General features: G+C 41.4%; 1 protein-coding gene across 1 annotated transcript; it reads right to left on the bottom strand.

Moving 5' to 3' along the window:
* Positions 1-72: 72 nt before the first annotated feature.
* Positions 73-16,934, bottom strand: LOC134537409 (kinesin-like protein KIF3A). Its single transcript, XM_063377794.1, has 13 exons — positions 16,782-16,934; positions 15,303-15,521; positions 13,245-13,450; positions 11,805-11,995; positions 10,233-10,372; positions 7,275-7,472; positions 6,093-6,291; positions 5,479-5,594; positions 5,185-5,285; positions 3,451-3,631; positions 2,745-2,981; positions 1,612-1,737; positions 73-364 (listed from the first exon to the last, which is right to left on the bottom strand). Exons 1-13 carry the CDS (start codon positions 16,785-16,787, stop codon positions 245-247), a joined length of 2,040 nt encoding a protein of 679 aa, XP_063233864.1. The 5' UTR covers positions 16,788-16,934; the 3' UTR covers positions 73-244.
* Positions 16,935-17,717: the final 783 nt, after the last annotated feature.

Below are 17,717 nucleotides of genomic sequence, written 5' to 3'. Positions count from 1 at the left end.
TGGGCCAATCGCAGAAGCGGTACGAAGGTATAGTTGATTTGATGCTAGCCTATCGCTAAATGAATCCGCGTATTTTGCATGTCTCTACTAATCATACAATCTTGGCTCAAGTAATAACATTGAAATTCTTAATCACTGAAATGAGTTAAAATTTGTAACATAGTAAACATCAATTCCTTGCTGCATAGTACTAATGTCCGGTCCGGCGATGCAGTGTCCAGGCAGCAGCGATGCCGAGCGAGTCTCAGCGATAGGAGGAGGGGCGGGCGCTGGGCTCGGCAGACTTGCGACGGCCGCAGCGGGCGGTCACGGGACGCTCCGACGCATACGACAGGTACACCTGCGATAGGTCTGGCGGGTGGTACTGCAACACACGCGCACATGCACACCATCATCACATGCTCTTCCTGGTGGGTGGAACCCTTGTTTAGTTTTGTTTTCGCTTGTATCGGAAACAAATTCTTTTTATATTGATAAAGAAGTCTTAAGTGGATACATGTTATTGTATTTTCTGCCACGGGATACTAGTATAAGCAAAGGAGGCACAGTATGTTTTGTTTTATAACTTTGTTGTTAACGTTTTGTTTTTCTTCGTTTTTCAAGCTTCCGTTTGGAACGATCTCACTGCCATTCAATCTTTCTCTGCTGTCTAAGAGCGGTAACCAATTACAGGGCTTCACAAGTATTGCTTTAGATTTTACACTGAAAGAAATTATAATATTAAAATATAAAAAATTATATAAAAAAAACAGCATGTTTCCTGAAAATAATTTGGTAGCATTTACAAGGTGCATTAACCATAAATAAGAGACAAGATTATACTATGAATTGAAATACAGTATAAATAACACCGAAAACCATGTTGATATGCCATAAAGCACTGAAATGCGACAAAAAATCATGAAATTAATCAGCATATTTTATCCAAACTCAACTCAGATTTAAAAAAAAAAACACATTATCTTTTAAAATATTATAATCAATTAATGTAAACTATTTAGCATGTCCAAAATGTATGTACTAAAGAGATTGTAAAAAAATATTTCTTTGATATTGCAACTGTTATTAGCAACAAATTTCTACATTATGCCATTGGGACGTTTTTCAAACATATAATTGCTGAATTATTTGTATTGTTCCCACTAGTTAGACATGCATATAACAAATTACTATATTGTAAATGTGCCTCACGTAACAGTCAGAATGACACTTTTTTGGCGAGGTTAGTGTACATTTAACATTTAAGTGTCGTATTTGTTGAAAATTGTGCAATTTTTACGAATAACAGAGTTCATAAAAATATAAAAACAATAAAACCAAAATATCTTGTTTTAAAAATGAAACCATTAACTCTAATCTCAATAAAACATCAATTAAAAAATAATCTAGATTGTAGGATATTGTGGCCAAGGTCACTAAACACTTCTTGGTGTCTGATTTGAGGCCACATCCTTGTAAACGACGATGCACCAGAACACCAGGTCTAAGTTGCTAATCGACATAGAGATAACGGCTACAAGGCTACTAGTTAGCGAAAACCAAACATCGCTGTAGATTTATACCAAAGTGTGTGACGCGGAGTCCCGGGCGAGCCGGCAGGCGGAGACTCACCTCGTGGCCGGGGCCCGCCGAGTGCAGGGACAGCTGCTTGCGCATGTTGTTGCCGGTGTAGGCCACGCACTTGAGCTGCCACTCGCCGATGTCCTCGTTCCAGTGCATGTAGTTGTCGATCATCGCCTGCGCAACAGGGGCCACGCTCGCAACCGCGGCACGTCTGAACAGACCTCCGCGACGGCTCCACGTCCAGGGGTCCCGGTGAACGACCCGGGGACTCGAACCCCGAGCTATCCCAGGTGGGAGGCTGGTGAGCCGACTCACCACCCAGCACGGCCCCGATACGACCACAGCGAAACCCTCACAGTGCAGCAGAAGAAACCGCCCTCACTCTAGGAATTCATGTCGACACTTGCAGACTATAGCTGTTGTCAACTAAATACTGAGACAGCTAGTGAATAAATGGTATAATGTGTACATGACTACATGAACGAATATACGAATGAATAAATGGACCAATTAATAGATGAATACTTGAATTAATATATGAATGAATAAATGAACAATGAACAGATGAATACCTACTTGAATGACTGAATGAATGAATAAACGACCAATGAACAGATGAATACCTACTCAAATGACCGAATGAATGAATAAACGACCAATGAACAGATGAATACCTACTCAAATGACCGAATGAATGAATAAATTATCAATGAACAGATGAATACCTACTTGAATGACCAAATGAATGAATGAACGAACGACCAATGAACAGATGAATACATACCTACTTGAATGACCAAATGAATGAATGAGAAACCAATGAACAGATGAATACCTACTCAAATGACCGAATGAATGAATAAATGATCAATGAACAGATGAATACCTACTTGAATGACCAAATGAATGAATGAACGACCAATGAACAGATGAATACCTACTTGAATGACCGAATGAATGAATGAGAAACCAATGAACAGATGAATACCTACTCAAATGACCGAATGAATGAATAAATGATCAATGAACAGATGAATACCTACTTGAATGACCAAATGAATGAATGAACGACCAATGAACAGATGAATACCTACTTGAATGACCGAATGAATGAATGAACGACCAATGAACAGATGAACGCCTACTTGAACGAGTGAGTGACTGAGTGAACGGCGAGGCACCTGGTAGCGCTGGGGGATGAAGGCCTCGATGATGGTCTCCTGCAGCCGCAGCTCGCGGGACAGGCTGCGCACAGAGTCCAGCATGCCCTCCATCTCGCGCTGCTGCTCGTGCTGCAGGTCGTTCAGCTCCGCCTTGGCCGACATCAGCAGCCCGAACACCTTCTTCAGCTTCTTGGTCTTGCCCGTCGCCTCGTCCTGCAGCGTCGAGTACTTCTCCTCGATGTCCACCAGCTCCGCCTGTCCGCGGGGCACACGCATACAGCCAGGATTCACACAATGTCCTACGCAACCACAACGCACGATATGTACGTGTAAAACACTACTTGTCAACACGCAAAAAAAAAAATCCAAAAATTATTTTAATAAAACCCGGGTTTTTCCTTTAAAACCCTATAAAATTTAGTTAGGTTGGGTTTTTTTTTTCCAACCCTGGTGTCAGGTAATTGTCTTGCTACTGATGATGTCAGCTGCAATGACTGCCGAAACTTGCGACGTTTCGGCAGTCATTGCAGCTGCCATCATCAGTCGCAAGACGTCTACCTGACACGGCCTACACCCAGAGGCCAAGAAAATGCAGACAATGGCCGTGAAAGCCCGCGATCTCTCATCATGATGCAGATCATTCGGCCACTTGCCCTGACCGTCCCTCCCGCGGCGAGACCAGGGGTTGCAAGACGGGAACAGGGGAACAGGGCCCGGCACGCACCTCCTTGGCCTGCAGCGCCTCGCGCAGCTGCTCCTCCTTGCGCTTGCGCTGCTCCAGCTCGCGCGCCGACGCCTCCAGCAGCTGCTCCTGCACCTGGGCCTTCTCCAGCAGGTTCTCCCCGCCCACCAGGATCTTCCTCTCCAGCGTCTGGAGCTTCTCCCGCAGCTCCTCGTGCTCCGTCCTGCAAGTCAACCAACCAGCGCTGCAGCTCTCTCTATTGCCTCGCAGTGCTGCCAGGTTCTGAATGAGCCACGCACCACACTTTCAAAACAAACATTAAAAAAAAAAATTCTGTGAGATTATTGGATTGAAAATGATACGGTTAACTCTTTTTTTTTTTATATAACGAACGACAAATGAAGATTACAAATGCTGAAACAAACTTATTTCAGAAAAATTCCCCTGACGCGTTAAAAAAAAAATCCCCGGCTTTACCACGTTTTTCCTTGACTTTTCTCGGTTTCCCTGGTCTGTGGCCACCCTGTTCGAACGGAACCTTCGAAGTACAGTAATTTGCACACTGTGAATTTTGAGCTGCAAAACTACATCCCTACTTGTACATCCGATTATTTTACTACTTTAACTTATTTAGAGCACACCCAGACAACCCACCGGCTCGAAGACACATCCGCCACGTCCAGACCGCCTTGCCGGGAGACCAAACCCTCGCGTGACCAACGGTAAAACTGTCGGCACAAAACTCAAAAGGACAAAATGCTTTATGTCGTGATCCTACTCAGCTTCTAACAAGAGTTTTTGTCTGACATTTTATTACTTCCCCAAAATATTTTACAAATAAATTTTTACCATCAAAAAGATTTGAAAAGAAATCTTGTTCTAATGGAAAATAAATTTCCATTTGCTTTTTTTTTTTTGTTGCATTATAAGACATCATTGAGTCCAAGACGTACTTAAATAACATTTATGTATCTGCAACAGAGACCGCCCACTTGGTCTGGTGGCTAGCGTGACTGGCTGGAGGGTCCAGGGGCCCGGGTTCGATTCCCGGCCGGAGAAGGAATTTTTCCAGCCTTCCCCGTTCGTGATGTCCCTTTCACCCTCATCCCACGGAAGACAGTGGCAAACCATCACCGAATCATGCTCCGTTTCTTGAGGCACATTTTGAACAACCATCTTAATGACCTGCTCTAGTTACACTTGCAAAAACCTTTATGAGTTTTCCTGCTGAAGTAGCTAGTCTTCAATATGGTAAGCTGGTAAGATATTTTAAAATATCTTTAACTACAAAATGATTGGTTTTGAGATCAAATAAATTTGGTGAACGTAAGACGCCATCAATTGCAAGACACACTCCAGTTTATGAGCATAAAAGTGACAAAACAATGTGCATCATAGAATCGAGTCAATTCAGTACTAACATATACAGCCGCATATGTTTTATAAAACTATTTTTAATAACTAACCTGAAAGCCTATACTTAACGTAAAGTAAGCACAACCCTAGACTAGTTAGGATACACAGCTTTGAATATGCCACCATTATCTACGGCCATGAGTGTTGTCTCTGGTTTTTGCAGACTTTACATTACTTCATTTACTGAAATTTAGTTCACGCATACGGACGTCCTTTCCTCACAAACCTTCCTAAAGATAAAATCTGGAGGCAGGAAACCAAAAATATCAATCTATAAAGATAATATATTAATGTTGGATACAACAGATAGTTGGGAATAAAAATATTATGACATTTTTTTTTGAGGTAGAACTGACTCACAAAGTTTTCTTCAACTCCACTTCATTCCTCTCCTGATCTTCCAGTTCCTTCAGTTCTTCCTCCTCCTGCACTTCATCAGAGTCCTCCTTCGCCTCGGGCACCTGGCGACGTAGAACAGGGTTCTCATTGGTTACTCATGCACCGTGCAACACAGGCGCATCAATCCAGTGACCAATAAAAACATTGCGTGAGCACTGTAAAACTATTAGACACAAGTAACGAGAGAAGACATTACCAACAATAACATTTACAACTTTTTTTATTTCAAAATTGTAGATATTCCAAATCCTTCACCTGTGCGTCTCCACTTTCTCCTTGGCTGGACTTCCTTCGCGTCTTCCTCTTCCTGCCTTTCGCCGCCTCCTCCTCTACGTCCTCCGAGTCGCTGAGTTCAGGCTCGCTCCCGTCGTCTGCAATAAGCACCAGCCCCCGCTGTCACCTCTCTCCCTTGCAGGAGGCTGCGTTGCGATAACAATTCACGGAGTCCACGTCATGTTTTAAGGTTACCAACTCTATGCACCGTCACGGCGGTTGTTTTACGGTCTGTCCCTTGTCAGACACTTCTTACTCGCTTAAGGGGTAACAGAAAAAGTTGATATATTTAAAACTTCAGTACTGCTTTGACCTAAACAAAAATCGGTGGTCAAGCATTTGCACAATTTTTTTAAAGAGGGACTTCATATGATATATATATGAAATAAAAGCTATATATATAAGCTATATATATAAATGGATATATATTCAACCCGACACATAAAAAAATTAATACATGCGATGTTTGGAAGGCAGCATGTTAAGACCAAGGAACTTCAAGTGTGGAAGGAGTGATGGTTCCGAGGGGAGGAGGCAGCGTCCTGAACGCGGGGCTGGGGACCTGACGCGCGGGCAAGCGGAGCGTGGAGGTGTACCGTTGCCGTGCGCGGAGAGTCCTGCGTCCTCCAGCTGTCTGCGCAGGTCCTCGATCTCCGACTGGAACTGGCGCAGCAGCGCGTCCTTCGGGTCCTCGTTGACACGCGCCCTGTTCGTGATGTTCTTGGCGCGGTTGGCGTAGCGCAGGGTGCTGATCGTCTCGTCGTAGTTGTAGTCCGCGGGCCCGATGTTGGCACACTGCATTACGAAACTCAGTTACCAAACATTAACATTACACGGTAATCTAACACTTAACCAACAATGTGAAAACTAAATTGAGACTTCACTGCTTTAATTTATGTCAAATGATCTCCAAGGGCATTTGCAAGTACATTTCTTGCACCGGCTTGAAGCTTGGACAAGTCGACCGTAATTTTTTAGTGTAATACTGTTGTATGCAGACAAAACCATCTCCCTAACTTTGTATTTTTTCTAATTTATAATGTAAAAAGCAGTCACAGTCAAACTCGAGATGGCCGCCTAGGCACAAGTTGGCGCCGGGCACTGTGGCTTTCCACCAATTTTGGGTGAATTTTAAGTTTTCCATTATAACAGGAAACTATCCATAAAGACAGTTATTTTTATTTGGATGATACATACAAACCTGTGAATTTCGAAATTAATTTTGGGGATAAATTTTTAGATTTGTTAATGTCCTCTCAATGCAAAATGTGTGCACTGTTTTGATTATGTAATATTTTTCAGAAACAACATTTTTTAAAATTGATGTCACCTCCTTTACATGTGGAAAGTTTTTTTTTCCCCCACTTTGTACTGTTCTCTTAAACCCAACAATATTTGAAACATGCAAACCCACAATGAGCTGATTCGCTATTTTCAGTTAAATAACTATGTTTAAAGACCGGAAAAATTTGCGGATTCATTTCACGACAGCCTGAAATTCAAATAGTTATACCTCTGTGCTGTCTCTGCTATCGGCTCACAACTCACCTGGACGACTCTGGGCCAGTGAGAAACACTCAACTGAAGCTGTATCGCATCATAGGCCGCTACGTTGGGACACCTCCCCAAAACAGCAGCCAATGAGAGGGTGATATTTGACCGAGTGTACGTAGAACTATAAAGTTCATCATAAGAGGTCATTGAACCCGGGAATTTTTTCCGGTCCCTAACTATGTTGAATAAGCAGGTAGGAACTTGGGGAGGGAAGCGAAGCTCACCATGACCGTCTTGGAGTTCCCCCCGAGGGAGTCCTGCAGCAGGCGGGTGAGCTTCGAGTTGCGGTAGGGGATGTGGGTGCTCTTCCCGTCCACGAGGGCGGAGATGACGTTGCCCAGCGTCGAGAGGGACAGGTTGATCTTGGTGGCTTCCTTGAGGCGCACGCCCGTCGCCCCGGTCTTGCTCTGGCGCTCCGAGCCCTGCGGCGAGCGACAACCGTGCAGGGGGCGAGCACCCGCCTTCCTTCGCCGGAGACGAGATCCAGAGACACGGAGCAGGAACGCAGCAAACCCCACACCGTCCCATCAGCTTGGATTCAAACTCAGACCGAGCTGCCGAGAGGCAAGAGGTCTGACCTCACCTCTTCACTAAGTGTGTACGTCCCGAGGAACCGCAAACATGCACGTTTGAAGGATATCTTAATTTCCTGCACCTTCACAGTGGACAGTAAGAACTTCAGGCAAGCTGAACAGTAAATGCCTTAACCCTTTGTTTTGTAGTGGTATTTCTATGATACCACTTTGAAAAAAATGTTACTATTCGCAATGTTTCAATGGCATTGCCGAAATACCTTGTGCTGCTATCTGGCGATCCTAACAAGAACAAGCAACATTGGCTGCTTTAATTTTTCCTTCCGCCACGTCTGCTAAAAGTAACACAATAGATTCTAATTTATTTTTAATATATTTCTGTGTGCCTCAAAGTGTTTAAGACACAGCTACTGCTTACCGAGTGGTGGCCTGCTCACTCTCAGTCACTCTCACAAACACGGTAAGGCCCAAGTGGCAGCGGACAGCTACGGCATTGGAAGTCGGACGAGGAGGAGACGGGGGGAAGAGAGGACCACGAGGCAGGAGAATGACCACAGTGTGAAAGGCTGCACAGAGACGAGGACATGTTTATCTCCATCTCGGCCAAACAGTAGTTACACTGTTCCACACGATCCAGCGATGATGGTTATAAGAACTCTCATCTCTCTCTCTCTCTCTTTCTCTCTTTCTCTCTCTCTTTCTCTCTCTCTTTCTCTCTTTCTCTCTCTCTTTCTCTCTCTCTCTCTCTCTGGCGACAGTGACACACATTCAGATAACTTTCCTGAAGCACGCATTACTTACAACGAACAGACTTTCACTGCTTTACATACAAATATTTTTTTTTTACAATGGATCAATAACACTATCTAATAATCTTTAAAATGTGAATTTTTTTTTCCATCTCTTGGTGAAATTGCATTAAGTAAATATTTATTTTTAATATTTCCAATTTATATATATATATATATATATATATATATATATATATATATATATATATATATCACACGTGTTCATTTTGGTATCTTAACATTAAACTTAATGCAATTCTTTAATCATTTTCACTACAATATTCTTTAAATCCTACGTGGATATAAAAAAAAAAATATCTTCGTGCAGGAAGCATTCCTAAAACTTACCCTTAAAAGGTTGTTATCTTCATTCAGATGTATTTACATGTAATAAATACTCTATGTATATTCTTTAACCTACAGATTTTTAACATTTATATTTATATTTCCATCCTTGGAAACAATTATTTAATAAATTAACTGGCATTTACTTTAATGGGGAACATTTTTTGGTGTAAAAAGAACTATAACATTCAAAACACTGGAACTGAGATTAGCACCAAAAGTGAGTATGTTAATGTGCAAAACATTAGAAATTTATAAAAAAAAAACTATCCTCTAAGCATGATATTTCACCATTAAAAAACAATTTATTCTCCCAAAGATTTTATCTTTACAACAAAGATACACAGTCTATAAGACGTAATCCACAAGTCGGCCCTAGGTTCAAATCTCTAGCAGTGATTAGAGAAACGCTGCTGAGGAAACGGTTTACGTCATGTAGTTCAGCTGGGTTTCCAACTTTCTCGTGACAACTCTACTTATGAATGTGACACATGCCAAGGTTAATGTTGGAACCTCACAATGTGTGTAAGTGATCATGGCTACGAGAACAAAGACTGCGTTTGTCTAACGTGTGTAACACTTTTCCTTTTCGTGTGAATTGAGTATATCAGAAGCAAAGATGTGCAAGTGAATTAAGCTTAGTTTATTGGCTTTCATTGTTGTTTTCTTAAAAATAAAAACACATTTTGTTAAATAAACTGAATGAATCTTACAGTAAGTACACTCTGTGCCCCTTTGGGACCAAACTTTTTGACCTTTGCCCAGGAACAGTTTCATGTTAAGGAGGTGCCTCCCATTTCAGGTCATGATTTTATATTTATATTAATCACTGATCAACTTTTAGACTTTTTCAATTTTTTTAACTTTCACGAAATGAAAAATATATATACAGCGCATACTTTTTGCATAATTAGCTGCCAAAGTTACATTTTTAACGTTTTTGGGTTGTACAAATAAGGAGAATTTAATTTATTGCAGAACTGAAACTTTTTAGGTTTAACTGCAATTTCACTCGCTACTTCATGATATGGTTAATATATTTTGCATTTCTATCACAAAAACTCATTTCATGTTTCTTGGCTGTCAAAAATTCGTAACAAATTCGAGAATTTTGAAATGCCAGGTAAAATTAATTAATATTTCCTGAAAGAATTTTCAAACCATTTCTTTGAAGTAGCCAGAGGCATTGCATTTAAACCTAAAAAAAGTTTCAGATCTGCAATAAATTATATTATCCTTATTTGTACAACCCAAAAATGTTAAAAATGTAACTTTGGCAGCTAGTTATGTAAAAAGTATGCGCTGTACATAATTTTTCATTTCGTGAATGGTTAAAACAATTGAAAAAGTCTGCAAGTTTATCTGTAATTCTTGTGAATATAAAATCTTAACCTGAAATGGGAGGCACGCCCTTAACATGCAAGTAAATGTGAACCTATGTTCCGTCACTTCCAACTGCCTCGACGGCAACGTCCGTGACGCCGAGCGGAGAGGGGGAGGTGGGGGGTCTCACCGCCAGGTCCACCAGGTGCAGCTTGCCCATCTTGATGTGCTGCTTCCCGTCCTCCCCCGCCATGGCGTTCTCGATGGTGATGGTGAAGATGGCGTGCGAGCGGGAGCTGGTGGCGTTCATTGCCGTCGCGCCCACCATCCCTGGCGACAACCACGCACACGTGCCCTTCTCGCCAGGATTGCAACACACTTCCCACTCGCTTCCTCGGTTTCATTAGGTCTCCTCCTCATATTCAGTACTGTGGCACAACTTAAACAACAACTTTTTATTCCTTTTAAGAAGTATTCTTGTGTTTGACGTGTGTGTTACGATCATGATTTATATATTTTTTTATGCTTTTTGATTTATTACGACGATTGGCCGCTTGAATTTTGTTTTTATTAGTTTGGTAATATGTGTGGTTACATTTTTAATGTGCTACGAGTAATGTCCAATGAACTAATGCAATAGTTTTTGCCAGTTTCTGTATAGTAATTGGAGAGAAACATCAGTTCTAAAAACCGTGGAAAAAAAACAAAAGACTCCCGAGTTCGTCAAAGTGCTGTTGCCATGCGCCAGTATTGGCAGATGTTTTCCCGTGTAGTATTTCTGTGATTGGCCGGTGAGGCCAGACACCTGCAACTTCCATCGGCATTGAAATTTAAAAAAAATCATGAATTTAGTGTTTTAGCAAAATTTAACTTAAATCACAAAAATGTAAATTTAATATAATAAATTCAATAAACTTAATGTTATCGGCACAAAGTTTGTAACATAATGTATCTTAATAGATTGTAAAATAATTTACTTTATTTGAGCTTGTCTCTCTTAGTCATTAACTCATTTTTACATTTTTACATCTGCTCTATACATTTTCCAAACTCACACTCACTTGCAGATTAAATTTTATTCCGAAAAGTTCTGCCTACTTTGGCGAAATTAGATTAAGAAATATCCGAGTATATAATGATGGGAAACACACTATCTTTATGAATGAAATTAATTTATAAAAATAAAAAAACAATCTGTACTCAATGAATCAAAGGGAAAATTTCTAAAGTGAAACACAAGTCCTTGCATATATCTCGAGGTAGTCACATTCTCCCTACTCATCATGCCATCAACGCTCATTCTCAGCTCATATCGCCTCATCCTCTCCATGGACCTAGATGTCAACCCCTGTGTGTAGGCCTGTGCTAATACTAGTTTTCTTTTCATGCAAAGTGAATATCAAATTGAATGTTTAAAATATTCGCAAAGTCGAACTGAATTGCGAATATTGTACTTGGTGTGAAACTGTTACTTATTTTTACAAAATACAGAACTCAAGTTAAAAAAAAAAATAATTGTTTAACATTTATAATGTTTTAACCGATTAAGTAACCAACCAAATGTGCTCTATATATAACATAATTCAATAAAAATATTACTATTCAGCATTTTAATATTTTAAAGCTTTGCAACAAACGAGAAGCTTCACAGCGGACGTGAAACCTTTGCGTCACAAACCGAAGCTTCGAATGAAACGAATAGCAAATTTCCCAGTGGAGTCAAAAGGAACGTTCGCTGATGCGACGGGCCGGGCACACTGACTGTTCTTGTTGCCGAGCGTCATGATGCGCTCCATGTCGTCGGCGTTGTTGACCACGTAGCCCGACAGGTCCTTGATGTAGACGCCGATGTCCGGCCGCTCCTTCACCTCCAGCCGCAGCTTCTGGTCCTTGCCCAGCAGGTCGCGCACCTCCTCGTTGTAGACCTCGATGTGGGCCACGCGCACCAGGAACCTGGGCACGCCCCGCCCCCGGGCCCCGTCAGCGACCGCCCTCTCCGAACCCACTTCCCGGTCGCAACTCATACCTTCCACACACGCACTTACAAGCGGTTAAGTCGACAACTGTCGGTTTTAACACTTTCAGAATCAATAGTACTCTACAGTACGTAAATTACCACATTCAATACAGGGTTTCAAGATGCAGTTTACCTAACTGTTTAAAATATTCAACACATTTTAGATTCACTTTTTAGCACCTCCGGTGAACATTTTCTGACAAAAAAATGTCTTTCAAGAGAAGTTATTCTCCATCAGAAGAAGTATCAAACAAGTCTCACCGATTGAGAAAAATTCCTGGGTCTGAAAGTTAATGACAGAAGGTAAACAATGATCAAACATAATCAAATGTAACCCAAAATTAGCAGGCCATGAAATACCAGGGACGTAACCAGACCAGCTTCCACCCGGGACAAGAACTAATCCTGGTGCCCCCCCCCCCCCCCGTCCCCCTCCTTTTATATTTTCAAAACAAACAAACCAAAACCGCTCACGACAACACCTCGTATCACCACCAACATATTGATTCCACTGTTCCAAATATTTTTAATCCAACTTAGATAGTAAATAAATATATTCATTAGCATTAATTTCATTTTTAATACATCGCAAGTTGGATACTACACGAATAAAACCAGTTTTTAAATACATATTTTACTATATTCATGTAAGTATCTTTCAACGCATATGATTCTGTTCCATCTGACCTTTAAGTAAAAATCTATAGTAAAAGCGACTCTGCCAGTTTGGAGGCCCACTCAAATGTGTTGCCCGGGGCACAAGTCCCGTCTGCCCCGCTCTAGTTACGTCTCTGTAAAATACAGTGCCAAACACAAATTAACCTGAGTGTGTTTCAGTAGAGGCTAATTGGTTTTGCAACCAAATGTAACAATTTATTTTACGTTAAAAACAAGTTTTATTTACGAGCGGAGTGCCAAACAAAAAGAAGAAAAAAACAGAAGCATCCAGGTCTATACACGTCCTAACACCATATTTCAAGCGGAATGAAACTGGTGACAGTGTGTTTCGGTAGAGGCTAATTGATTTTGTAACCAGATGTGATAATTTATTTTATGTTAAAAAAAAAGTGGAGTAACAAACAAAAAGAAAAAAAATCATAAGCACCCAGGTGTACACGCGTCCTAACACCATATTTCAAGCGGAATGAAACTGGTTGTCTGTGCCGGCGCGGCGAGCCTGCTCACTTGGTTCTCTCCGCCGCCTTGGCGATGTGGCCGAAGATGTGGGCGAAGGAGTTGGGGATGATGCCCTTGAGCTCCGGCGCGGAGCAGTCCCCGGCCATGGTGTGGGTCTTGCCCGTGCCCGTCTGGCCGTACGCCAGGATGGTGCCGTTGTAGCCCATCAGCACCTTGTCCACGATGGGGCGGGCTATCTCGTTGTACAGGTCCATCTGCGCCCAGCACGGCCGCCGCGCTCTACACTGCAGCCTCGCACCGCTGGTCGCTAGGTCTGCTTTACCCTCGAGACGCCCTTGCGCGCTTCACTTGCCAGAGCAAGTCTACTTCTGTGTTCTTAATGTTCAGTGTACAGGGACGTCGGAACAGGGGGGGCAGCAGGGGCGAGTCGCCCCCGTGCTGTAATGCACAGGGAAGGGGGGGCGGCGGCGAGAGTAGCATTTCGCCCCCCTGCCCCCCTCCTTTTCCCAGAATAAATGTTTGGTCCTAGTAGTATTTTTCTCAACCAGTAATTACAAACGTTGCATTGGTGATCACATTGATTAGAAAAATCAAATTTATGATAGTCAATCCTACTGTAAAATGATTGCAAATTCCTAGATGGTATTTTATTTAAATTGTACTACATCTACTGTCAGAGTAGTATTTAATACATACTACGTCGTCAAATTCTTAGAATGGTATATTTAATATTTTGGTTCGGAAACTCATTAAATAGCACAATTTTGCATCTAAAATTCCAAATTTTTCCGGGGGAGGACCCCTCGCTCTAGGACTGAGGTAAGTGTGATACATCTTTTCGCCCCCCCCCCCCACCACCCCCCCCCAACTCATGAAAACGTTCCGACGTCCCTGTCAGTGTATTGTGACTTTTAGGAAAATAAATAACTTATGCATAGAGACCGGAAAAGTTCGCGAATTCATTTCGCGACAGGCTAAAATACAAATAGTTATAACTCAGTGCTGACTCTGCCATTGGCTCACTAACTCACCCGGATGACTCTGGGCCAATGAGAAACACCCGACCAAAGCTTTATCGAATCACAGGCTGCTACGTTGGGTCGTCTCACAAGACAGCAGCCAATGAGTGGGTGACATTTGACCGAGTGTACGTGGAACTATGGAGTTCGTCCTGGAGGTCATTGAACTCGCGAATCTTTACGGTCCCTACTTATGCATCACGTTACAAATGATAATGATGATCGCATATTTATATCATGATTTTTTCAATGAAATAATTTTTTTTAACACGTACCTATTTATTTCATTACTACAGGTTAATTAGAGTATATTCACATAGACGATGATATGTTAAAACACATACAATTTAATTTGATTAAGCTCTCATTATTTGTGGCACGACATTAGGTATTATTGCCTAAGCAGTTTCACCTCCAAATGAATCTTACTTTGCATTTGTATTTTTTCAAGACGTCTGCTTTTGTGCAAATAAAAAATAAAAAAAACAAGTCGTTTTCTTTGCCTGTATGAGAGTTACCAACTCTTTTTGACCTAGGTTCATTTACTCCTAACTCATACAACTCTTAGGTATCAAACGATTCTGAGAGTAAAACAAACCTACTGATTATAACTGCGTCGGGTTTATGGTGGAAAATGTTCATTTCAGGGATCTACGTAGAAAACAAACGATTTGGGTTTGTAGGAATGATCACCTGGTAAAATTTAATAAATATGTAAAGTAATGCGGGAAGGCATACTAATGATCAACCAAACTCAGCAGCATGATTCAACTCTTAGTTAAATACAATGCCATAAAAGTGATTTTAATTTTCATTCTTCCCATTACTCTGCGTTAGTGATGCACATGAACACAGCGATACAGACACCAAACTGGGTTCGTTGCTGGTTTCAGAAAGTCTGCTGAATGTTCCAGCGGAGAACGAATAGTGGGTCAAACTAGCCCTCTCAAGGCAAGCAGGCAGGGAAAACATTCCTACACGGTTTCAATAACTCGACTGAGAAAGTAAGGATTTCTGTTTGATGCGTAGCACGGTGACCTCTCTCCCTGAACGCCGGCGACGACAACAGTCGCTGGACGTCACTCGCCTGGCGAGAGTCGCAGTCGAAGACGGAGTCGAAGGTGAAGGTCTTGGGCGGCTCGCCCTCTGCCGCGTGGGGGTTCTCCACGGAGATGCAGCTGTGGACCGTGTCGACGCTGGTGATTCGCCGGCAGCCGGCCTCCGCCTCCTTCTCGCTCATTGGCCGCACGCGCACCACCACGCGCACGTTCTCCGCCTCGCCCTCGTCCAGCGGCCTGGGCAGCACCTGGGGCAGCCGGGGGCAACGTGCAGGCTGTTGCACATGAAGGTACACCTGAAGGTAATGTCACATGTTTTCGTGACATTGGCTACAAACTTTTAACAGACAGTTGGTATGAATCGAAGATAAATGACCCTCAGCAAGAGCGCATTCGTGTGGTAGAAGCAGCAGCACAAATAATCAAAGAGGACATAAGATCAATGATGTACGACCTGAACAGTTACCCAAAGTTGGATAAGTTTTTGGACAATGTTGATGCAGTTATACCAGACTCCCTTAAGTTGCTCATGAGGAAGATTGCAACCCCAAGAAAATGTAAGAATGTAACAACCAACACGGAAAACAACGAAATAATGTGAACTCCGGACACAATTAAAATAAAACAGTAGACAGGTACGTGGTTTCACGTCTCCTCGACTTTTGAGCTCATTCAAGACTGACACGAGCATTGCAACAAACAAGATTTGGGTTCAAGTTACGATAACGTATCCAAGTTAATCCCTTGATCTTGATGGAACGATACTTTGTACATTGATCTTGTAAATTATAAGTGGAGAATATTGTAAAGGAGACTAAAATTCTACATGGTCTAGTTTGTGTTACGATAGCGGTATTTCATTTGTATAAAACAAGAATTTTTGAAATTAAAATTTTTTGATATTATGAAACAGAAAAAATGTCCACCTGGTCTAGTCTATTTTGGATACTGGTATTTAATTATTCTGAAAGTGAAATGTTTCGAAATAATTTTTTTCTCGGTATTGTGACATAGAATAGTGTCGCACGCGGTTTATTCTATTTTGCAATACCGGTATTTAATTTTCTTAAAGTGAGACATTTTGAAATAATGTAACGGTATCGAGAAGTAGAATATAGTCCCATTCGGTCTATTCTACTTTGAGATACCACTGCAACACAAAGTAGGGTAAAACCAGGGGCAGGGGGGAGATTGTAATCTAGTTTACGATACTGAAAAAGCATAATAGTGAAAAAATTAAAAACGGGAAAAATAGTGTGTTTATTGATCTTCGCCTAAAACCCCCATTTTTTTCCGCGCTTGTCCCGAAAGAAAGTATGGGTGGTAATGATGTACGCGACGCCATCTTAATCTTAGTGACTTCTTAATTATGTTATGGTATCGCCAACTAGATAAGTCCCGCATCATGTACCAAAGGATCAATATATTCAGTATAATACCATCGGGATAAAATTCTATAAGTGATATGGAATTATTACTTATTTAATATTTACATTTGTTTTACTTACAGGCATGGCAAAGGGGTGGCTAACGTTTACAAAATTTATTATCGTTCAGATTCTTCAGAAATTTCACAACACCCGAATGCAGTTTCCTCGCTCGTTCAGTACTTCACACTTTTGTTGCGTTCTGTCACAACAAAACGAGCAGACATAACAAAACAAAAATTTTGCGCCCAACTTAGTGGCCCAGTCAGCTCAGATATTTAGCCAGTAAAATACTAAATTATAAATAACTGATTAAAAGTTATATTTGAACGTTTGGTTTTACTGGTGATACACATGTCAACATCAGTTGGAATTGTAACGTTTATTAAAATAAAATATAAACCCAATTTCAATTAAAATAACAAATTCAGTTTAGTATATTTTTTCTCTCCCATTTCCACATTGTTGCCATATAAGCGTTGCTTTGTTTTGCTACACTCCTGAATGTGTAGGCATTTGGTCTTCATTCCGGCTGCTGTGCTAATTTTCCACTCCAATGACACGTCTTGATGACGTCATGGGGAGGAAGCTGGCCTAGCTACTCGCATGCTAAGCAGTACACAGCGACAAAATAAACTCGTCGTTGTTAAGTAATAAACAAACCACACTCCACAAAATTTTTATGTGCTGTATCTTAAGGTACATAGTAACTAATAGTACAGTTTTACCACTCCAAAAAATTTAATACAGTAGGGGAAAAAACATCGTAAAGTGTTTTTAAGGCATACGAAATGATTTAGTTCTATTTTTGGTATCAAATAATTTTTTTTCCTGCTATTTTTTTACTTGAATATTATTGTCAAAATGTGCATGAGTCTATTCACTGTCAGAAAATTATTACTACTGTCGTGGTCTGGTCGACTAGTTCCTGACAATGCTGCTGTACTGCCGGCTACTCAGGGTTCGGTAGAGAGGGGGTTCAGGCCGCGTGGCCGAGGAACTTAGTCTCCAGAGATG

The sequence above is a fragment of the Bacillus rossius genome, chromosome 12, assembly GCF_032445375.1.
Source record: "Bacillus rossius redtenbacheri isolate Brsri chromosome 12, Brsri_v3, whole genome shotgun sequence".
Classification (NCBI taxonomy): Eukaryota; Metazoa; Arthropoda; class Insecta; order Phasmatodea; family Bacillidae; genus Bacillus; species Bacillus rossius.
Note: the sequence above shows the minus strand (reverse complement) of the source record. Positions and strands in the feature narration are given on the sequence as shown.

What these genes read in the sequence shown, in the direction of transcription:
- LOC134537409 (XM_063377794.1), bottom strand. An exon ending in GACGCTCGGCAACAAGAACA is followed by an intron (nt 10,373 to 11,804) that starts GTCAGTGTGCCC and finishes GGTTGTCGCCAG; the next exon opens with GGATGGTGGGCGCGACGGCA. An exon ending in TGCACCTGGTGGACCTGGCG is followed by an intron (nt 7,473 to 10,232) that starts GTGAGACCCCCC and finishes CGCTCGCCGCAG; the next exon opens with GGCTCGGAGCGCCAGAGCAA.